The 22,001-nt window shown below is 66.2% G+C and overlaps 6 protein-coding genes across 6 annotated transcripts; 2 read left to right on the forward strand and 4 right to left on the reverse strand.

Moving 5' to 3' along the window:
- Positions 1-808: 808 nt before the first annotated feature.
- JCM10292_001391 (uncharacterized protein) lies at positions 809-1,216 on the reverse strand (the record flags this gene model as incomplete). Its single annotated transcript, XM_076652830.1, has 2 exons — positions 809-1,089; positions 1,153-1,216. 2 exons carry the CDS (start codon positions 1,214-1,216, stop codon positions 809-811), a joined length of 345 nt encoding a protein of 114 aa, XP_076501619.1.
- A 259-nt stretch (positions 1,217-1,475) lies between these two features.
- MCM10 (Mcm10p) lies at positions 1,476-4,586 on the forward strand (the record flags this gene model as incomplete). The annotated part of the gene is made up of 9 exons (XM_076652831.1): positions 1,476-1,617; positions 1,676-1,873; positions 1,950-2,514; positions 2,598-3,234; positions 3,302-3,426; positions 3,487-3,567; positions 3,627-4,233; positions 4,303-4,494; positions 4,557-4,586. The coding sequence occupies 9 exons, from the start codon at positions 1,476-1,478 to the stop codon at positions 4,584-4,586; spliced, it is 2,577 nt and encodes an 858-aa protein (XP_076501620.1).
- Positions 4,587-4,780: 194 nt separating this feature from the next.
- Positions 4,781-8,513, reverse strand: VPS35 (retromer subunit VPS35; the record flags this gene model as incomplete). Its single annotated transcript, XM_076652832.1, has 8 exons — positions 4,781-5,146; positions 5,258-5,407; positions 5,493-6,050; positions 6,131-6,787; positions 6,854-7,369; positions 7,500-7,791; positions 7,938-8,115; positions 8,183-8,513. The coding sequence occupies 8 exons, from the start codon at positions 8,511-8,513 to the stop codon at positions 4,781-4,783; spliced, it is 3,048 nt and encodes a 1,015-aa protein (XP_076501621.1).
- A 303-nt stretch (positions 8,514-8,816) lies between these two features.
- On the forward strand, positions 8,817-11,366 carry JCM10292_001394 (uncharacterized protein; the record flags this gene model as incomplete). The annotated part of the gene is made up of 8 exons (XM_076652833.1): positions 8,817-9,184; positions 9,254-9,458; positions 9,539-10,284; positions 10,360-10,698; positions 10,796-10,866; positions 10,957-11,034; positions 11,096-11,158; positions 11,275-11,366. 8 exons carry the CDS (start codon positions 8,817-8,819, stop codon positions 11,364-11,366), a joined length of 1,962 nt encoding a protein of 653 aa, XP_076501622.1.
- Positions 11,367-13,249: 1,883 nt separating this feature from the next.
- JCM10292_001395 (uncharacterized protein) lies at positions 13,250-14,366 on the reverse strand (the record flags this gene model as incomplete). The annotated part of the gene is made up of 5 exons (XM_076652834.1): positions 13,250-13,437; positions 13,498-13,591; positions 13,661-13,729; positions 13,976-14,086; positions 14,355-14,366. The coding sequence occupies 5 exons, from the start codon at positions 14,364-14,366 to the stop codon at positions 13,250-13,252; spliced, it is 474 nt and encodes a 157-aa protein (XP_076501623.1).
- A 452-nt stretch (positions 14,367-14,818) lies between these two features.
- On the reverse strand, positions 14,819-21,535 carry UTP10 (snoRNA-binding rRNA-processing protein UTP10; the record flags this gene model as incomplete). Its single annotated transcript, XM_076652835.1, has 7 exons — positions 14,819-15,219; positions 15,277-16,059; positions 16,117-16,199; positions 16,263-17,979; positions 18,037-20,282; positions 20,341-21,096; positions 21,162-21,535. The coding sequence occupies 7 exons, from the start codon at positions 21,533-21,535 to the stop codon at positions 14,819-14,821; spliced, it is 6,360 nt and encodes a 2,119-aa protein (XP_076501624.1).
- Positions 21,536-22,001: the final 466 nt, after the last annotated feature.

Consider the following 22,001-nt stretch of genomic DNA (forward strand, 5'->3'; position numbering starts at 1 on the left):
GGCACCGGGCCGATGGCGTGCACGCGTGCCTCTTGAGCGGCTGTGGCCTGCGAGAGACGAAGTTGCGGCGCCTTTGTCTGGCGGGACGCAGCGGTTCGAGCGGGCGTGACGGGAGTGCAGATGGATTGAAGACGCGTTCTAGGGGTCGTGACAGGTCGTGCAGATCGTTGTGCGGTCGTCAAGGGCGCAGGCGCAGCCGGTGCGCGGAAGTGCGGAAGCAGCGAGAGCGCGTGCATGCGCGTGCACTCGACGACGGAGAAGAGGAGACACGCGCAGCCCCAGATCCCGCTTCTGCTGCCTTGGAACAGCTCTTTGCGAGACTCGAGTGTCCAGCAAAGGCTCACGAGGCTCTGCTGGTCTAGAACGCGAATCCGAGGGACATCTCGCAGCCGCAACGAAACGCGGAAGGACGCTTTCATCTCATCGTCATCCGACGCGTTCCGTCTCGGTTGTCAAGTGCGAGATGATGCAACAACAATCGTACATGGCACCGGCCCCGGCCATCGTTCCATGGCGCCGCTTCGAGACAGGCCTTTTCGACCGTCCGAGGTTGCGGCGACGAAGTCGCGCGTCTGCCCCGTCTGACACGGCGAGGAGACGTCTGCCGGGGCGTGCGCTCCTCTGAAGATCTGGTTCGCGTAACGTGGCTGCAGCTGGCGTGACACACACGAGGTGGATGAGCAACTCCGGCTTGAAGCGAAGCGGGAACGGGACATCCCCAGCGAGTTCACGCACCTCTGATGCTCAAGGCTCGCCGCGCCGTGATTGCGCACGCCCAACCGCGTCGGCTGAGCAGACTGCGCGCGCTTCAGACGGCGTGACCGCGGTTCCTCACGCGCTCGAGCTTGTCCCGCAGCTCCTTTGCCTCGTCGGCGAGGACGCCCTCCTTGCGCCGGAGCATGCGCACGCGCTCCTCGACTGCAGCTTGCTCCTTGAGCAGCGCAACCTCTTCTGCGGGTGTGAGCTTGCGCGGTGGAGGCGGCGGGATGGAGGAGGAGGATGAGGGTGAGGTCGAGGCGAGGATGGCCGAGGCCGAGGACGAGACGTCGTCGTCGTGGCGGGTGCGGAGGTAGTAGCCGAGTGCGCCCGCTGTGCGTGTGCGCCGTGTCAGCTAGGGTGGGACGGAGAGGAGGAAGAGGGAGGGGAGCCCACCGAGCGGGAGGACGATGACGAGCGATGCGCCGTAGACGCGGCGACTGCGCACACTCTCGAGCATGGTCTCGTGTGCTCTGTGCGCCTGGCCGAGTCGAGGGCAGTGTCGAGAACGAGCGAGAGAATCCAAGTCGGCGTTCGCTTCTTCACGCGCTCGATCATCCGCACAGACAGCGGCTGACTGCACTCTGCCAGACGCTTGATACGCTCACTACTCTGACTGCACGGCGACTGTCACCCAGTGCGGCCGTCTCGCCCGTCTCGCTCTCGTCCTCGACCCGTCGCGTCGCGTCTCTCTCTCTCTTTGCGCCCTCTAGCGCGACATGTCGTCCGACGGGCCCTCGGTCGAAGACCTCGAGCGCGAGCTGGAGCGCGCGCGTGCTCGAAGAGCCCGCAAGGCCGCCGAGGACGAGGCTCGCCGCGCTTCCGGTCCGCAGGAACTCGTCCCCAACAGCCCGTCCCCTCGTGCGTCTTCTCTGGCCCTTCTCGCACCGTCGAGCTGCTCATAGACTCTGGGCGACAGGCAAGAAGCGCCGCACCGAGGCAGAGGCAGCCGCCGCCGGCTCTTCCGCGCGCCCTCTTCGCATCCTGCCCAAAGTCGCGGCGCCGTCCTTCTTCGACGCCGATCCGCGCGCACGCTCGCTCAACCCGTCAGACAAGGTCCAGCTACGCGAGGGCACAAAGAAGCGGTCCCAGTTCGTCGACCACCTGTCGGCAGTGCGTGCGTCGCTTCCCTCTCTTCCGCGTGGCTGCACCCTGGGTTCCCTTCGTCGTGCTCACCCGCTCGGCACCCGCAGCCGTCTCCTTCGCCGAGCGTCAAGCCGAGTCACTCGCGGTCGACCGCGCCAAGCGCGAGCGCAAGCAGCGGCAGCTCGAGCGGCGCGCCGCGCTCGCCTCGACCGGCGGTGGCGGCGGGCTGGGCGAGCTCTCGCGCGCGAGTAGGGACGTCCTGCTCGGCGGGAAGAAGGGCGAGGTCAGACTGAAGGAAAGGAAGAAGGAGGTCCGCGAAGAGGACGGGCGCGAGACACGGCGGAACAGTCGCGAGTCTGCGAAGCGGTCGGAGCAAGGAGACCGGCGCTCCGAGGCAGCAGCGCCTGCTCGATCCGCTGCGTCAGCCATGTCCCGCCCGACGTCGACCCTCTCCACCGCCGATGTCAAGCCCTCTCTCGCGTCGACCAAGCGGCCTGCTCGTGCGCAGAGCGAACACGACGACCTCGAGGTGACGCACGGCCCGTCGCGGCGCACGCGACGCAAGGACGGGACCATCATCGAGGTGCTCGAGATGGGGCCAAGGGAGTTTGCTGCTCCCAAGGACGACCCGGAGTGGAAGCGCGTCGAGCCGTACAGCGGGATCCGGCTGCGGTGCGTGCGGATTCCACTCTGTTTCGCTCTGTGAGTCTTACGAGTCACCTGAGCTGATTTTGCTCTATCCTCTTGGCGCGCAGCGAGCGCATCCTCCCGCACGCGGCGCTCGACAACCTCCTCGACGGGCGGTACCACCTGACGCCGTCGCAGGTGTACGCGCTCTCGCACGTCGACTCGCGCAACCGGATCGAGATCGACGCCGAGCAGGTCGACTCGGACTTTGTCGTCATTGGCGTCCTCGCGTGGAAGGACGAGGTGCGGTTCCTCAACTCGAACGCGCTCGGCGGCGCGAGGGGGGACAAGGGGAAGGAGCGGGGCAAGGGCGGATCGGACGCGGAGAGCGGGAGCGACGACGAGAAGGAGGAGGAGGAGGCGCGCGGCGGCAAGGGCAAGAAGCGGGTCAAGGACGAGAAGGAGAACGCCGGTGGCGGACGGAACGACCCGCTCTACCGCCCGCAGACCAAGCGCCAGCGCCGCCAGCAGTACCTGCGCTTCGAGCTCGTCGACCTCAGCTCGACGCACGCGTCGGCGAGCGCGACCGGCCGCCTCAGCGTCATGCTCGTCCAGGCCGACGCGGTCGACAAGGCCGTCGACGAGGACGGGAACGAGGTCGACGTGTACAAGGGGCAGAGCGGCGGCGCGTACGAAAAGTTCTGGAAGGAGAGCCCCGGCGCCGTCGTCGCCATCGTCAACCCGTCCTTCCTCCCGTCCAACAAGGTGCGCTTCTCTTGTCGTCTGTCGCTGTTCCACTCTTTCGGCTCACGCGTCGTCCGAAACCGTGCAGAACTTCTCGTACACGCTCAAACCGACGAGCGCCGACTCGATGGTCGTCATCGGCCGCGCTGACAATCTCGCGTTCTGCGAGGCCATCAAGGTCGATGGCAAGCGGTGCGGCCAGTGGGTAGATGCGTGCGCTCATTTCGTCCGCTTCTGGAAGGTCTTTCACTGACACGGGGGCTCACTGAAAAGGCGCACGGGCAAGCACTGCCAGTTCCACGTCGAGCGCGCTGTCAAGCGCACTGGCGTCCGTCGGGCCGAGACGAGTAGCAAGTGCGTCTTTGTCTGGTTCTCGCATTGGCGCCTCCATCACCCACACAGCAACCCCGCAGCACCGCTTCCATGTCGCAGAAGGGTACCTTCTCGCATGCACAATTTGCCCGCTCGCTTGGCACCTCTTCCTCCTCTTCTTCCCGCGCCCACCAGCAGCACTCGTCAAAGCCTACCTCTCCTCCCGCCACCGCAGCCGCTCAAGTCATCTACGGCTCGACGACATACGTCACGCGCCCATCCGGCCGCCCGGGCTCGACCGTCCAGCTCCCCTCGTCCGCCTCGTCGACCTCGCTCCTCCCCTCGCACTCGCGCGGCGGGTTCCTCCCCGGCCTGCGCGAAGGCCCGGTGGTGAGCGACGAGAAGAAGCGGCTGCAGCGGCAGGCCGAGGACGACAAGCGCGCGCGTCGAGAGCTGCGCGCGCTCGTCGGGCGCGACAAGGGCAAGACGCCCGGCGGCGAGTACCTCGTGCGCGCCAAGCGGGGCGCGGCGGCGGCGTCGACGAGCGGGAGCAGCGACCGGGAGACCGAGGGGCACGGGGAGCAGGAGCGCAATGGCACGCTCGCGGGCATCTTCAAGAGCGACGCGCTGCGCAAGATTGGGTACAACCCGACGGCGAGGCCGGGCGATGTCGTCCGCGACGAGTCGGACGAAGCCAAGCGGCACAGGGTGCGTCTCTGCTTGACGTTCGATGGCGCTTGCTGGACTCAATTGCTGACCGAGGGCATCGCGATACAGCTTGCCCTCGAGGACGGCCTCGCAAACCGCAAGATCGACTTGTCGGCCCCGCCTGGCCCGAAGATCCGCTCAGTGAGCGCACCACGATTCAGAGAGGAGTCGCAACAGGCCGAGGGTGCGTCTACCGGGGTCGACGCAGATGACGACGACGACCTGGTTGTCGAAGGTGGTCCCGCTCTTGACCGGCCCAAGGTGCGCGCCGACTCTCTGTCACGCCCGTCGAGCACAATGTGACATGACTGTGCGACCCGCAGATCTCGCTCGCCAAGCTCAAGAAGAAGTGAGCGCGGCCCCAGTGTTCTCCCGTTCTCGTTGTTGTACTTTCCTCGCTCTCGCATTGCCTTGAACCCACTATCTGCAACACGACTGCCATTTGCACGCACACACAAAAAGGACGGAATAACGGAATGCGGGCACAGCACAGTAATGACGAAAACGCAAGAGGACAACGAGGAAAGGAAGGAAGAAGCAGCGCTACTTAGCGCCCGATCTGCTGCTGCTGCTGATGTTGCTGTTGCTGGACCTGTGCGCCGTACTTGAGCAGCGTCCCCTGGACCTCGACGTCCGCGTACAGCCGCATGATCTCCTCGGTCGTGTGCTCGTTGCGCCCGTCCTTCCTCCCCGCGATGAACCGGAGCGAGTTGACAAAGTGGCGCACGACGGCCTCGGGCGTGTTGACGCCCTCGATCAGGCCCGACGTCGCGCCGCCGAGCGTCGACGGCGCGTAGGCCGGGTGCGGCGCGGCGTGCGACGGGTTGGGCGACGGCGCAGAGGGCGGGGTCGGGAGCGTGTCGAGGTTGGACGAGATGAGCTCGACGAGCGAGTTGATGTGCTTGGCCGAGATCTGCGTGCAGGAAGAATGAGTCAGCCACTGTACACGATCTCAAGAATGGCCAGAGCCGACCGTGTCGGTCGCCACTTTGCCAGCGCAGGTCGAAGAGAGAGCGGGACTGACCGACTCTACGCCGCGCTCAAAGTAGTACAGGTACTGGTCGAGCGCGTCGCAGTACAGTTGCACGCTCGTGAGCTCGTCGATCGACGACGTCGCGATGCGGAGCGACTTTTGCAGGCACTCGAGCACGCGCTTGCCGTCGCGGTACGGCGGCTGTGTGGTCGGACGCAACCGAGTATGAGCATCGCACTGTTCGAGGGAGACGGCGCCAAAAGGAAGTGTTAGGTCCAGCACGCACCTTCTCGTCGTCGCCCGGCTCGCGCCCCGGCAGGTCCATCTGCCACCAGAGGTGGCTCGCGAGCGCGACGGCCGTCGCCTGCTGCCCCTTTTTGAGCAGTTTCGCGCCGTGAAGCGCCGCCTTGGTGATGAGCGTGTCGTAGTTGTCGTCGCCAAAGACGCGCGCGAGCTGGAGCGCGCCGACAATCGCCGTGATGGCCTGCAACTGGGCGCGGCTCTCCGAGATCGACTCTTCGTAGATGGTGAAGGCCTGCACGGCAAACTCGTACGCGAGCTCCTCGTGGCCCGTCTCGTCGGCGGCGGCGAGCGCGAGGAGGTACAGCCGCAGGCACACGTCCGACGCCTCGACCTTGTTGTACAGGATCGACGTGCACTGGTGGATAAACTTGAACAGGTGCGACACGCGCGCGTCCCACTCGTCGGGCGGGAGCGAGCGCCGCGAAGACTGCAGCTGCTTGTACCGCCGCGCGAGCTTGATCGCCGCGACGATGAGCGGCGGGAACGTCCACCGGATGCGCTCGCCGCCCTCGGTGAACTCGCGCCGCGCCGTCTGCAGGAGCTGTGTTGCGCACGCGCCCGGACAAAAAATCAGCGGACACTCGAGACAGGCGCGGATGGGACGCCCGCCGCGCGACGCACCGCAAACTGCCTCTGCAGGTCGTCTGCACGGAACAGGTGCACCATCCTGGCGATCCACCCCTGCTCCTCTGCCATTTCCTCGCGGTCGAACCCCTGTCCCTGCCCCTGCCGGTACCCGCCCGCGCCGTACCCGCCTGCGCCAAAGAGCGCGCCCCGGTCCCTTGTCTGCTGCTGCTGGGCGAGGAGGTGCGCCTCGGAGGTTCCAGACGCAGCAGCGTGGGGGAACGGCGGTCTCGCGCCGGCGGGGCGGTCCTTCTGGTCGCGCACGAGGACGTGGCACAGGGCGAGGACGCCCTTTACGTCCTCTGGCGCGTCGATGACGGTCTCGTTCTTGAGGACGCTCGCGACGACGGCGTGGGCGAGCGAGCGGCGGGTCGCGTAGGGCTGGGCGTGCAGGAGCTGGTCGTACGAGGGGAGGGCGAGGAGCGTGAGCGCCGAGGCGTACGACGCGATGGGCGCGAGGAGGAGCGCGAGCAGGTGCGCCGTCGTCGTCGGGTGGTGCAGGTCGGGCGAGTCGGCGTGCGCGGCGCACTGGTACGTCGCGAACGAGAGGACTTGGTCGATGTAGGTGAGCTGCGCCGGATAGCACGACAGCGAGAGGTTGGCGAGCGAGACGAGGAGCGCCGTAATGTCCTGGATCGACAGGTCCGGGCGCGCCTGCGGGAGAACACGCGACAAGCGTGAGTGACCCGCATGCGAGAGAGACGAGGTGGCCGAGCGCACCTTGATGAGGCTGACGACCTGCTCCCAAAACACCTCGAACAGCTTGACGTCCTCCGGGATCCCGCGATACTTCCTCACCTCGCCGTCTTTCCCCACGGGTCTCACCTCGTGCCCGTCGATCGTGCCATCGCCCTCGTCGAGATCGGGCTGGGCCGCCAGACCCGGCGGGACGGCATGCACCGCCGCGCCCCAGCCCTCCGTCTCCTCGTCCTCCGCCCCTCCCAATGCCCGCGCCTGTCCCTCGGGGTCCTCCTCCTCCTCTGCACTCTCCCGCTCCAGCACCCTCCTCCTCCGTTCCTTCTGCCGCTGTATCTCCCTCCCCAACTCGCGCTTTGCGCGCTCCTCCTGCCTGCGGCGCTCGTCGGCCGGCTCGCTCTCAGCCTCTTTCGCGGCGTACGCCGCGAGGCGGTCGAGGAGCGCGATCACGATCGACTTGATGGGCACTTTCGGATGCAGCTGTGCGGTGGCCGAGAGGAAGGGCGTGAGGGTGCGGAGGTGGAAGTCGGACGTGAAGACCTGCGAGGAAGGGAGGGCGGGGGTTCAGTGGTGCTGCTCTCGAATGCGCGGAGTATCACTCGAGAGATACACGGGCTGCAGCCGCGGGAACGAGTGTGGGCGCGCAAAAGGAAGCGGAGATGAGGCGCACCTGGATGACGACCTCCATGAGGTACTCCTGCGCAATGACGTCCTTGCAGTTGACGACCTGCTCGAGGATGCTCGGGAGGATGACGCGCTGGTACAGCTCGAGGTCGACGCCGTCGAGCTGGCTGAGGCGGACGAGGTTGGTCCCGACGAGGATGCGCAGCTCGCGCCGCTCGAGCTCGCGCCGCTCGCGGTCGCGCGAGAGGCCCGAGTGCTGCAGCCGCACCCACAGCTTGTTCATCTCGATAAAGTTGGTCAGGACGAACCCGATCGAGTCGTACAGGTTGCCGGACGGGCTGCGCGCGCGAAAGGAGCGGGTTCAGTCCGTGTCGCGCGCACTGACTCTCTCGCGTGCAGTCGGGCCGGCGAGCGACCGTGAGCCCGACTCGACACCGCGCCGACGTGACGACTCGGTCCACGGGAGAAGGACAGGGAAGCGCACCCGGGGTCGTCGCCGACGGGGAGGTGGTCGCGGGTCATGCCGCTGAGGTAGTGGCGGAGGAAGAGGCCGCGGGTCGGGTGCTGTACGCCGCGGGTCATTTCCATCATGTCCTTCATGATTTCCTTTACGGGTGCGCCGGGGATCGACATGTAGACGGTGCCGACGGTGATCATGAGGTCTGCGGGCGGGGCGGGGGTAGGGTGAGCCAGTGGTAGCGAAGCGGTGAGGGTGGAGCGGAGACGGACAGAGCCTGGGGACGATGTTGCCTGCGTACTGGACGAGTTCGTAGAGGTCTGCGAGGTGGTGCCTGCCCGAGACGTGGGCGTCGTAGAGGTAGCTGGAGAGGTGGCGGAGGGCGTCGAACACGGCCATGTAGAGTTCGTAGTACTGTTTGGGGCTGAGCTGGCTGGTGCGGAGCTCTGCGAGCATGGTGCTGGCGGCCTTGAGTGCGTCCATGATGTGGTCCTGTGCGAGGCATCTGCGGAGCTGTCCCTGCTGGACGTGGACGTTGGCGAGGGCCTCCTGGAGGAGCTTTGCGTCGTCGTGGACCGAGTGGATGCTGGCGGTCGGGGCCATGGCGTGCCGGGTGTAGGCGGGGGTGGTGCTCGTGGTGAGACGAGGCGAGGTGGGGGAGGGGAGGGTGCGGGTGCGGGCTGAGGGAGGGGGGAAGGGAGAGGGTCTGCGGTGCTGCAGAGGTGTGCACACTCTCGAGTCTCCTGGCGAGTGTGCACTCGACTGACTGCGCGCAATCTGATGACCACGACGCTCGCAGCTCGCCCTCGCCCTCGTCGTCGCTCTTCTCGAAGACGCCGCCCTCGTCGCTACTTTGCACTCTTACTCTGCCTCTCACTCGACAGTAGACTCGGCACCACAGTTGCCATGTGGAAGCGCCCGCACCAGGCAAAGACGTCGGCGCCCCTCCGCTCGTCCGACGCCCGCAAGCTGCGCGACCTCCTCGCCGCCGCCTTCCCGCTCGCCGACCCTCGAGCTGCACCCGCCACGGCAAAGGCCATCCTCCCCGAAGGCACCCTCGCCGCGAAGGGCACCTCGCACCTCGGCGACCCCTTCACCGCCTACCTCGCGCCCCCCTCGTCCTCGTCCCTCTCGCCCGACCCGCGCATCGTCCGCATCGGAAAGGGCGACTCGGGCCCGCTCGTCCCCACCTGCTACGCCCTCGACCTCTGCCCCGACCTCCTCCCCGCCCTCGAGACCGCCCCCGCCGTCGTGCCCAACCTCGTCTCGGGCTCGTCCGTCTCGCTTGCACCCGTTCCGCACCCTCTGCACAGCCTGCTTACCTTTCCCAACCGCACCCACAGCGCTTTGTTCGCAGCCGGCGTCTCGTCCCGCTCGCTCGCCGCCCTCCCGCCCACCGCAAAGGAGGGCGACCTCGTCGCCATCGTCGTCGCAACCGACCCGCCCTCGCGACGCGCCGTCGCCGTCGGCCACCTCGCCGCAGACCGCGACACCCTCGTGCGCATGCAAAAGGGCGACGGCGAGAAAAAGGGAAAGGCCGTCATCACCGTGCGCCGCCGCGCTCTCTCGCTGTGCTTCCGCGTATCTTGCGCTCGACTTGACCTTTTCCCTTGTGCCTGCGCACGCAGATCCACGCTCGCGGCGACTTCTTGTGGCAGAGTGGATCTGGCATCGAGGCCGACCTCCCGCCCGTGCGCGAGCGCGAACCGACCGCCGCAGAGCTCGCCGACGAGCTCGCGGCGTCGTCCCTCGACGACCGCGCCGAGCCCGCTGCCGGCGCCTCGTCTTCCCGAGCCGCTCCGCCCGCACCCGCACCTTCCTCTTCTTCGACCGATCCCGCCCCGACCGCGACGGCGGACCTCTCTCCCGCCGACGTCGATGCGCTCCTCCTCTCTTCCCTCCTCCAAGCCCTCTCTTCGACCCTCCCCTCGGCGTCCTTCCCGCTCCCCGCCTCGCTCCTCTACTCGGCTTACATCCTCCCCTCGCGCCCCGCGTCCGTCCCGCGCGACGCGATCGAGCTCAAGCGCTCGGCCTCGTTCCGCAAGCTCGACCGCCTCGTGAAAGCGGCCGTCAAGCGCGGGTGGATCAACGCAAAGGAGGTCAGGGGCGAGTGGGTCGTCGTCGGCGTCAACGAGGCGCACGAGGACGTCCAGCGGGCGAGGCCGTACCGCACGGCCGCGATGGAGGAAAAGGCGGCGGCGGCTTCTGCGGCGGCGCGCGGGGAGGCAGAGGACCGCGACGAGGCTGCGGACGGAGGTGCGAGTGCAAAGGGGAAGGGGAAGGGGAGGGAGGGCGAGGGGACAGAAGTGAGGGAGCTGTGGAAGCTCAGCGGGGACGGCGTCAAAGAGCTGTTCCGCTCGGTCGAGCACGAGCGGTGCGTCCCTCTTCTCCCCCCGCACTCTGCTTTCATCCAGCATCGCACGCCCTGACGCGCTCCCCCCCCCGGCAGCCCCGCACACGACCTCTACACCTCCTCGCACCTCTCGACCCTCCTCCGGCGCTTCACCGACTCGCACTCTCTCTCCCACCCCTCGCACCGCGCCCTCCTCCTCCTCGCCCCCACCTCGCACCCACTCCCCTCGTCCCTCTCCCCCGCGCAGCTCTCCGCAATGGACCTCCTCGCGCGCGTCGTCCTCCGAAAGGGCGAGGTCGCCGAGCAAGTGGGCAGCGAGCGCGGCGCCCCCGGGTGCGTACCGAGGGAGGAGGCGCTGAGGAGGATCAGGGAGGGGGCGGGGTGCACGGCGTACTGGGGGATCCGGAGGGCGGGCGCGGCGGACGAGGTGGTCAAGTGCGCCTCCCCTCTCTCTCTTGGGAGACAAAACGGGTTCTGTGCTGACGAAGGGATCTTTTCGGTGATGGCTTCGTTTGTGTGCGTGCACCCGCAGGAAGGGCTCGCCGCCGACGATCCGGGTGCAGATCAAGAATGTCGGCAAGCGGCAGGTCACGCTCGTCTCTGGTGCGCCCTCCGCTCGTCTCGCTCGCGCAATCAGTCGCGTGTACGCGCGAGAGTAGGTAGAATGCTGAAACGGAGCTCGTGGGTGCACAGGGCACGAGCCGTGGGACTTGTTCACCTCGGACGAGCTCGCCGAGGAGCTCAAGCACCGCAGCGCGTCGTCCACCTCGAGTGCGTCTCTCCCCGAGTCTCCGTCGTGTCGAGTCTGGACTGACGTTTGCAACGCGCACAGTCCAACCGATTGCGGGCTCGGCGAAAAAGGGCAGCACGCCCAAAGTCGAAATCATGTGCCAAGGTGCGTCTTCCTCCCTTCCTCCCTCCCTCCCTCTCTCTCCCGTTCGCCTCGTCTCGTCTTGCTGTCTGTCTCAAAGCCGGATCGCGCTGATGCCGAGACCGCCCCCGCCCCCGCAGGGACGCACGACGCGCTCGTCACCAAGCTGCTCGTCGCGCGCGGCGTGCCAAAGGCGTTTATCGAGGTCGACACGAGCAAGAGCAAGAAGTAGTCATGCACGCGCGCATGTATCCGTCATCGCAGCAATGCACGTCATTCTCAGCCTCTTGAGTACATGGCGATGCTGCTGCGACGGCTCGGGGCGAGAGGTAGGAGGACGGGACGCACTCGCTCGTGGCAGTCGAGATGGTGATGCGTCGCTCTCCCACTCGTATCCGCGCTGCTCAGCTCCTCGCAGTCAACACGGCCCCCTGCACAGTGAGAGCAGAGCAGACGCCAGACGGGAACTGTCGTGAGGACTCGACGCAGGAGAGAAGTCCACCGCATACGCACAGGGCTGCGAACGTCGTCTCTTGCGAAGCATGTGCTCTTCCTCGGGTGCGAGCGCGGGCGAACGCCAATGAGCTCCGTTGTTGTGCACGTGCAGCTCGTGCGCTCGGTCCGTTATAGGGAAAAAGAGGAGAGAAGGAACGACGGATCTTTCACGCCGGCAGGACTAGTCTCGGCGACAGTTCGACCCGGGGTCATCAGCGCACGGGCCAAACAAATCCTGCAACGGGCCAAGTCTGCGAGCGTCTGAACGGTCAAGGGGGCAACCGGGAGCGAGTACAAGCACCCGCTTTCTGGCATAGTGAGGTACACCCTATGCGGATGGTGAAGCGGAGCCAAGCGGCCTGTCAGTCAGGAGAACAGCCCTGTGAATCTCCGCAGCAGGGTAGGTCTGCGGGCGTCTTATCAGTTAACCTGGACAACAAGGACGACCGAGGGAAACTCACTTTGGCTGGCTTGCCAGTCACGGCAGGAAGCGGAGGACGGGTGAGCTGTCCTCTACATGGTGAGCGACAATGTGCATGCGCCGCAGCACACATAGTCCTGAAGGGAGCGACCCACCGGGCCGTCAGCAAGTCTGAGTGTGCTCCGGACGGGCGACCGCGGCGTGCGCGCACCAGCTGGTCCAGCCCTCGCCCGCTCCAGCTCGCGTGCACGCTGCTTAACCAGTCTGTAGTCCGTCCAGGCTCCGGCCAACTCTGCCGAGCCATCCTTGCTGTGATGCAACCGCCGCAAGACGTCGCGGTCGAAGCGCTTGAAATCCTCGACCGCCTCGAGGTAGCGATTTGCGAGCTCCTCTAGGAGGCCAGTGTAAGCCTGATAGCATTCCTCAAACTCGGCGTAGTACGCTGGATCCGGACGGCGCCACTCGAACGCGAGTGCTGCCTGGATGGCTGGAGGAAGTGGGGGTTCTGTCGCGGGCGAGAAGGGCGCGAGTGCAGCGCAGGCAGAGCTATGTGCTGGCTTGCTCATAGCGATGATGTCTCTCCTAGCAGAGCGGGCTGAGCGAACAGGGAGCACATGGGCGGGGAGCAGGCTGCTCGATGTTGAGCGTGATCGGTCTCTGCCTCCCCTGAGCCGTGGGCCGACTGCTCGTCTCATCCGCCGAAGTCACGCCGGCGTCGGTCGGCGCGAGAGGGCGAAGCGGCAAGTTCTCCCACATGCTTTCGATTTGCTCGTGAGGTCGGCCTGGGCCAATCGCAGCGAACCTCCGAGAAGGACTCGATCACAGCACAAGCCCGCACGCCTCGCCTTGTTGAGACGCGAGCAAGTATCTGGCTTTGTGAGTTTCGTTTCATCCTCCCACCGACAAGAGCCCCCTACCAACCGACCGACCCGCATCGACTCCCCCTTGCGGAACCGATGGCAACACTGAACAGAAGAGAGGGAGGGAGAGAGGACAGGAAGAGGTGGGGAGAGGAGGAGGGGTGGGGAAGGGGAACAACCCTTTTGGAGCGTAGTGAACGAGAGGGGATGCGAAGGTGGAGAGCGGATGTAAATGAGGGGGGAGGGAAGAAGGTGCAGAGGGATGCGGGCGGGTAGGGGAGGAGCGAGGTGGAGGCGAGGAGGCGGCGAGTGGGAGCAGCGGCACGCGAGTGTACGCGCTTACGACTGGGGGGCGGGCTTCCAGGCGAGGCAGTGCTCCTCACCCATGGCCGAGGTGATGGTGACGATGAGCTCGTCGCCGTTGTCGAACTTGTCCTGGATCTCCTTGCCGAGGTCGTTGTCCGGGACCTTGACGTCGTTCTTCTCGGCACCGTCCGAAGTGAGGAGGTTGAGGAAGCCGTCGTCGACTGCTCGCAAGAGACATCAGCGGCTGGACATCGTGCGTCAGCCCGCGAGAAGCGACGAACTGTTGACGAGCTGGTACTCCTGGCGGACAACGTTGGGGACGTCCATGTTGTGGGTCGAGGGCGAAAGGTCCTCGTACTTCTTTCCGGTGAAGATCTGCGCAGCGTAGCCAGTGTCAGCCGCAGGCACGAGAAGCCGGGGGTAGCGGGCGAGGAGGGAACGCACGTCAGTCGCGACAAGGTTGACCTTGGCGTGACCGTGCTTGCCGGTCTTCGAGGTCGACATGTCGATGATCTGTTTGGCAGGAGCAGAGCATCAGCAAGTTGTGGGGATGAGGGTGTTGGATTGCGGATCGCGGTTCCGCTCGTCTCGGATCCTCCGCTCGATCGCCCACCATCGCGCAATCGTCCGCGACCAGATCACCCGCCCGTTCTTCCACAGCCTCGTTGCACGCAGCGCCACCTCGCGCGGCCCCGTGCCGTGCACGATCACGCGTCGGGCGAGCTCGGACGAGCGTGGGTGACGAGGGGCGCAACTGACCTTGCAGGGCCTGCCCTTGATGACGACGTGGCCGTTCTTGCGGAGGGCCGAGCACTGCATCGGGAAGGTGAGCGACGCGCCGGCCGAAGCCTGCTCGAACGTCTGGTTGTGCTGTGGGCGGTCGAACACGCACGACGGTCAGCACTCGCCCTCACTCGCTCGCAGAGCCGCGCTGGCTGGACCAGACGGGGCAGAGAACCGAGACGAACCTGCTCCTGTAGACGTCGACCCCATCGCGCGGTGGAGAGAGGGCGAGGAGCGGCGAAGACGTTTTCGAGCGCAGAGGCGACACAGCGGGACAAGGCGGGGACGGGTCAGCGCGGGACAAAGACGGGTGCGCTCGCAGAGAGCACGCGAGTGCGGCAGGCGGTGCACGTACGTCGTCGGACATAGTTGTGGAGAGGTAGCGGTGGAGGGGAGGAAAGAGGGGCGAGCACCGCGCGACGAGGCGGTCCAGGCGCTTTCGCCCCTCGCCGCCGCCATCCTCGCGTCTCGCCGCCGTGCAGCAGCGCGGGTCTGCAGTGCGTTTCTTGCGCTCACTTGTGGCCACTGAGCAAGCGAGCGTGCTTTCGCTCGTCCGCGTTGCATACTCTGTCCTTCCCCTCCCCCATCTGCCCAATCATCTCGCTTCGCTCTGTGGCTTCGCTTTCCCTCGCTGCGTCTACCACAGAAGAACGTCGACCACAACATACTCTCCTGCTTAGGTGTCGTGGCGACAGACAGACCCGTGAAATAGACGAAAACCGTGTTCTCCAGAGTCCTTCGCGTTTGACCACGACCCACTCAGACAGAGAGGCAGCTGCTCATAGTGCTTCGGCGTCAGAATGATTTGCCAGAGTCTATCTACTGCTCAAGGTACTGGTCGAGCTCCTCGCCGAGGTGCTCCTCGATGCGCTTGATGAGCCTCCTCGTCGCGGCCTCGACACCGCCCTCCGTCTCCTCCCTCGCCTCGGCCAAGAACGGCGTCGTCTCGGGCACGAGGCCGAGCATGCCGTCGCCGACGACGTCCCACAGCTGGTCGAGCGCGTCGATCGCGGCGCGCTTGACGCGCAGGTCGTCCGACCGCGTGAGGTGCAGGATGCGCGCGTTGAACGCCTTGAGGTGCGACTCGTGCGATGCGAGGTGCTCGGCGTACGACGCGAGAAGCGAAGAGTACGCTGCCGGCGGGAAGAGCGACGCAGGCGCCTCGAGCTGCGCAGCGAGAGGCGCAGACAGCTTGGCGAGGCGGGCGGGCGTCCAGAATCCTGTGGAAACGTGAGGCTCAGTACAAGCTCGCGCACATGCGGGAGAAGCGCACGCACCGTTCTCGTCGTACTCGAGCGCTTTGCCAAGCGCGCTGGCAACTGCGGCCCAAAGGTCGTTGTCCTCGATCTCGCCCTTGGCGGCCGCCTCGAGCAACTCGACCGTCTGATCGAGCATGAACGAGAAGTACGGCACAAAGATGCTCCTGAGCTGGCCGAGGAGACGGTCGACGATCTTGTACAGAACGGTGCGCCGTGCCGTGAGGCCTGCCTCGTCGGCATCGGCCGCGCCGTTCGACTCGGCGAGGTCGATGACGGCCCAGTCGTACGTGCGGAGGAACAGCGGGCGGAACGTCTGCTCGTTGAGCTTAAGGATGAACTGCACGAATGCCGAGAGCGCGTGGTCCTCGACCGAGACAACATCGACGTGGCTGAGCGCGGGAGAGTGCGCACGGCGCAGATCGAAGACGGTGAGGAAGAGCTTGAAAACGGGGCGGAAGTTCTCCGCGACGTCGGTGGTCTTGCCGTAGCGCAGCGCGCGGTTCAGGAGGTCGAGGAGGCCGAGGAGCGGGTCGCGCTCGTTGCCGCTGAGCGAAGCGTGCAGACGAATGATGGCCGGGTAGAGTGTCTTGGCAGGCAGCTTCTTCGCTGCGGTGGAAAGGAGCGCTGCACGGGACTTGGCGATCGAGGCACCTTGCGCCGACAACGACATGAGCTCCGGCGAAAGCGCTGCGGAGAAGACCTTGTCGAGCTGGGCACCGATGAAGGTCGGCACCGAGCTGAAAAGGCCCTCGAGAGTTGCGTATGCGCCGCTGACAAGCGCCGTAACGGCGTTGGCGCCGGCTGCAGACAAGCAAGCTGAGTGACGAGTCAGACTACACGGCAGGAAGGGAAACGCACCGTGAGCCTGCAACTTGAGCACATCGAGCGCGAAGGGCACCAGCTTGGCGACGAGCGGAATGAGACGCGGGCCGAGCCGGTTCCTGCAGACGACGAGTCGGTCAGCTACGAGTTAGACGGTTGGGAGACCAGGAAAGCGGGCGTACGACAGCTTGGCGAGGATAGCGAGAGCGCGGCTGCGAACGGCATCGCTCTTCGACTCGCTCTTGGCAACCTCGATAAGTGACGGGACCGTCTTTGCGAGAGCGGCGTCCTCGTCAGCGAAGGGTGCATCGGCGACCGCATCGAGCGTTTCGAGCGCGCCGAGCACTTCCTCCTGCTCGGCGATTGCGCTGAGGAGCACCTCCTGCGCCTGCTCCACAACGGCGACGATGGCCGAGGTGAGGTCGCCGCGGCGCGTGGGCTTGACATGCGGAAGACGCGCGCGGAGGAGAGCAAAGGCGCGCGGCTGAATTGCCGGGTCGGCGAGCTCGAGGAGCCACAGGAGAGCGTCCGCGAATGAGCGGGTGGACATGAGTGCGACGGTGACGTGGACCGCGTAGTCGGCCGCCTCGACGATGTCGGCGCGGTCGGTGCTGCCAAACGAGGGCGAAGTCGCGGACGACAGGTCGAGCAAGCCGCGCACAAGCTCGGTGAGCGACGTGTCGACGGTTTCGGCCGAGACGATCCGCGCCGAGTCGACCTTACTCAAGAGCTGCTTAGTGTCGAGCGCAAAGGCAAGGAAGTTGAGGAGCGCGAGTGCCTGGTCCTTCACCTTGGCCAGCTCGGGTTCCGCCGCGTCGGACCGAAGGAACGACTGCTCGAGGTTGATGAGACGAGCGATCTCCTCGACAACCTGGTTGCAAGCCGCGAGCTGGACCTCGACGCTGAAGTGCTCGACGAGCGAGAGCGGGAGGGAGCCCGCATCGCTCGACTTGCCCGCCTTGTCGACGAGGAGCATGGCGACAGCGGAGAGGAAGTCCTTGGCGCCAAGCGTCTCGACGAGGCGAGTGAAGAGGTTGATGCGGCGGTGGCGCGGGACATGAGCTGCGGCGTCGGTAAAGGCGCGCAAAAGGTCCTTGAGCTCCGACAGGAGGCCTTCGCGCCCGCCTGCCGTCCTCTGCATCGCCTTGACGAGCGCAGGTACGATATTGTCGAGCGTTTGGTCGACCACGCGCAGGCTGTACGCGTCGTCGCGCTGGAGAACGTTGGCGCCCATGAAGGTGAAGATCGGCATGACATTGTGCACGAGCTGGTCGGGGACGAGCGGGCCGAGCTGCGAGAGGAGGAGCAGCGACTGCGAGTACGTCTGCGGGTTGACCGAAGAGCGCATGAAGTCGAGGACCGGCGCCATGCGGATCGAATCGCTCGTGACGCCCGAGGAAGGCTGTACATTCTCGACGACACGGGCGAGCGCGCCAAGGATGAGCTGGCCCGGGTAAGCGACGTCCGTCTGGCCGGCAGAAGACGGGAGATCGACGAGCGTGGCGAGGAGATCGAAGAGGCCGAGAAGGAGGGTGTGCGACGCCGGCACCGATGCGAAGTCGACGGACTCCAAAAGGGTCACCAGCTCGGGCAGGCGCTCGGTTTGTGCCACTGCGCTCGTTGCCGGGCCCCCGACCGAGGTGCGGCCACGCTTGGCACCCTTCGCGACTGGCGGAGCGAGCGCGGTGCGGACCTCGTTGATGAAGGCCGTGACCGTCTCGCCATCAGGCTTGGCGGCGCGGACACAGCTGAGAACGTCTGAAGCGATGCGCGCCTCGGTAGTAACCGACAGCTTGATGAGACGCTTGAGCAGCTCGAGACGAGTGTCGGGGCGGACGGTCGCGAAGACAGACTTCGCCGTAAGGCGGAGCGCCTCCTTGCGGAGTGCGGCACGAAGCCCTGCAAAAGCATGGGTGAGCTTGACTGCAGCAGCAAAGATAGAGCGCGAAGACGTACCGGCAAGGTCCGGCACCTCGATCGCCTTGACAAACGTCGCGACGGCGTCAACGTCATCGCCCTCGAGCCACTTGCGCGGAGCGCCGTCGAAGGGCTGCAAGACGAGGCGTGCGTACTCGGCCATCGTGTCCGGCTCCTCAGCGCTGTAGGCGGACGCGGGAGCGTCGACAGCCTCCTGGACCAGCGCAACGAGCGCAGCCGACTTGCCCTTGTCCTTGACACCCTCGAGCGCCTGGAGGAGCTTGACGCGTGCCGAGAGCGAGGTGGACCACGCGGCGACGTGCGAGAGGAGGTAGGTGGTGATCTTGCTGGAGAGCGTGGCCCGGCGCCGCTTGGCTGGCGAGTCCATGGCGGCACCGACATCGAGCAGCGTCGAGTGGAGCGTCTTGAGATGCACCGGCGAGAGAATGAGCTCGGTGCGGGAAGCGAGGAGCTTGTCAAGGTAGGCGACGACGTCGATCGCATCGAGGTACTGGAGCGCAGACGCGGTCGCGGTCGCGCCGTAGAACTTGTCGCGACCGTACACGCTGCCGACCTTGGCCGCGCTCTTTCCGCCGCCGACGAGGGGTGCGAGGGTGGTGCGAACCTGCTCGAGTGCCTTGACCGCCTCGACGCGGATGCGCTTGTCCGCGTCGGCGAGGGCCACGATCAACGAAGGTACGATGACCTGCCAGTCGACGAGTTTGCCCTTCGGAGCGGCAGTCGCTTGCGCGAAGACCTGGACAAAGACTGCCGCATCGCGGAGGGCAGCAAGACGGAGATCGACCGAGACTAGACGCGAGTCCGCCGTGTGCAGCCACGCGAGGAATGCGAGGGCGTCGTCGGCGACGAGACCGCCGAAGAGGATCTCGAGGAGCGAAGTTGCGATCGCAGTCGAAGCAGGCGAGGCCGCATGCGCGTGCGCAAGGGCGTACACGGCTGCGCACAAGTCGCAGTAGGCGGCGTCCGAGGCGCTGTTCGACGGGACGAGCCACATCCAGTTGGCCTCCTTGGAGGGGTGCACTGCCTTGAGTGAGCCGACGAGCAGCGCGCCGCGGACAAGCTGGTGCGTCGCCTCGGCTGTAGGCTTCTCAAAGACGGCACGCTGAACGGGAGGCGCGACGACACCAGCGTTGTCGGCGGCCACAAGGGTCACGACCTTGTCCGGGTTGGCAGCAACGAGGGGGTCGAGGCCGGTCTGCTGGACCTTGAGCGCCTCGAGGACGGCGCCGACAAAAGCGACTCGGCGCGTCTTCTCGACCTTGCCGACGAATCGGAGCGCGACGAGGTACGCGAGGGCCGCCTGCTCGCCCTTGCCAGTCGTGATCTGCTCAAGGAGGAAAGCGATGGCGTCGTCGACGACGTCGGCCGTCGCGCCCGCCATGTTCTTCGCGAGCGTCTCGACGACCTTGTCGGCGTGAGCCGAGTCGACGGCATCGGTCGCCTGCGGCAGGACTGCGCCGAGCCCCTTCAGCCACGCGTGCACCTTCTCGAGATGCGAGCCCTTGAGCGCCTTGAAGGCCGCGACGCGAACCTTCCGGTCGCTCTTGGCGATGAGGAGCCGAGGCCAGACAACGCGCTTGACGAGGGCATCGGCCTGCTCGGGCGCGTGCTGCACGAAGCGCGTAACGAGGTACGGCAGCGCAATCGCAAGGTAGTCGTCCTTGCCCGCATCGAGCGCGGGCTGCAACACCGCGAGAAGCTCCTCGGCCGGGACGTGCGCTTCGAGCGTCACCTGCGCATCCTTGGCGAACAGGACAGCAGCAACGTCCTTCTCCGGCTCGGCAAGACGTGCGCGGAGCGTGTCGCGCACAAATTGCTCGTTGCCCTGCGCGACGATATCGTCGACGTTCTGGAGCATGTCGCGCAGTGCGGACACGCGGATTGCGACGTCGGGCGCCGATGCCGAGAGGACGAGCGAGACGGCGCGCATGTCGGTCGAGAGCGCCTCGCCGCCGAGAACGGCGTTCATCGCCTGTAGCAGGCGGGCGAGCGCATCCTTGTCGCCCGACTGACGCGCGCGCGAGGTGTAGATCTTGCTCAGCGTCGTCCAGATCGCCGGGTAGCGCTGGTACACTTGCGAAAGGGGCTTGAGAAGATCGGCTGGCGCGGCAGCAGGCGTGCGGATGAGTGCGGAGAAGCACGACGCGAGGAGATGCGAGATGACGGGTTCCGGCAGGGTGAGGAGCTTGTCGCCGTCGAGGTCGGCGGACGGGCGCGGCACGAGAAGGGACGACAAGAGCGTGCGGCATTCCTCCGACTCGAGCCTGCTCAGTCAGGCGATCAGCCCAGCACTCGTTAGAAGGGAGAACGAGAACAACGTACGCCTCCTCAGCCAGCGTCTGCAGGAAGGGCTTAAGGAACCGTTGAGCGTCGTACTGGTTGCTCAGCTGGACGAGGAGCTCGTCGAGCTTGGCCATGCGGAGGAGCGATTTCCAGCCACTATTGCCCAGAAACTTCTTGCCTTCGCCGACCGTCACCTCGTCCTCGCCGAGCTGGCTGATCACGACGAGCGTCGTAACGAGCGCCGCGTCAGTCTCGTCGTCGGCGACGTGGCTGCGCGCGCGGTTGCTGACGACGCCCTTGAGAACTACGCGGAGCGTCTCCGCATCGAACGGGTTGTGCATCGCGAAGCGCGCGACGAGGATGTACGACGCGATGAGCGTGTCCGGGTGCGACCTGGCCGTACGAAGAACCTCGAGCACAGTGGAGAGAACGGCAGCGCGTTCGCCGTCCGGAAGGCGCGCACCGGCGCGGTCGAGGTACCCAGCGATGGCCTGCAGCCAGAAGGCGGTAAGGGCGCGGTGCGGCACCTCGCCTTGCTCGAGGTAAGCGAGTGGAAGATGAAGGACGGAGTCGAGGAACGGACGAGCGTTCGTCGAAGAGGAAAAGGGCGGGAGAAGGTCGATGAGCGAGGGGAGGGCGACCGGTTGAAGCGATTTCTTCGCCGGCAGCAGCGAAGCGAACGGCGTAGCAACCAAGGTCGTCTCGGCGATGAGGTTCAGGGCGGACGGGAAGTGGGGCGTGTTGTGGTAGGGCAGGAAGAGGGCGATGAGACCCGGAATGTTGAAGTCTTGCACCCTGCGGACGGAGGTCCATGAGCGGCGATCTCATCTTTGCAGTCGCCAAGCGAGGTCATCGCGCACCTGAAGCGCCGGACGAGCCACTCCAGCACGAGACCTGCGGGCTTGAGGAGCATGTGCTTGCCGAGTGCCCGCAGGACCTTGTCGACCATCTTGCCGACCTTTTCGTTCTCCTCCTTGGTCAACCCCGTCCGGTCGAGACTCTTCGCCTGTTCGCCGAGTACATCCTTGTAGTGCGCGGCGAAGAAGGGGTCGAGTGCGGCGAGCTGGTCCCAGGCGTTGGCGGCGAGCGAATGAAGGTCTGCCGAAGTGAGCGAGGCGGCGTGGCGCGGCGTGAAGACGAACGTCGGCTGCTGCTTGAGCGTGCGCTGCGATTGCAAACGGGCTCCGTCGACCGTCTGGCGTGCCTGCAGCTGCGCCGCGAGCGAAGTGGCCATGGCGGGCGAACCTCACGTGGAGCCGGAGCTGGAGCTGGCGAGCGTGCTGTGCTGCCGAGTCGTTGCTCAAAAGCTGCAGTCGGCACCTGCTCGAGCTGGTCTAGGGCGGTGGACTCGAGTACGCTGATGGTCGACCTTCATCTCCACCGCCGGTCCGACCAAGCTCGTCGACGGAGTCCGCGGACTCGTCCCAACCTCTCCTCCCGCTCGCAACTACCTTACTGAGTCGGTCTTGCGGACGTTTGCGTAAAGCTCAAATGACAGCGTGGCATCGAGTCGGTGGCAAGGAGTGTTTTTTTTTTGGGGGGGGGGGGGGGGGGGGGGGGGGGGGGCGGGGGGGGGGGGGGGGGGGGGGGGGGGGGGGGGGGGGGGGGGGGGGGGGGGGGCAAGGGAGAGGGTCTGCGGTGCTGCAGAGGTGTGCACACTCTCGAGTCTCCTGGCGAGTGTGCACTCGACTGACTGCGCG

This window comes from Rhodotorula paludigena, assembly GCF_050403205.1.
Source record: "Rhodotorula paludigena JCM10292 DNA, Rt_paludigena_JCM10292v1_ctg94, whole genome shotgun sequence".
Classification (NCBI taxonomy): Eukaryota; Fungi; Basidiomycota; class Microbotryomycetes; order Sporidiobolales; family Sporidiobolaceae; genus Rhodotorula; species Rhodotorula paludigena.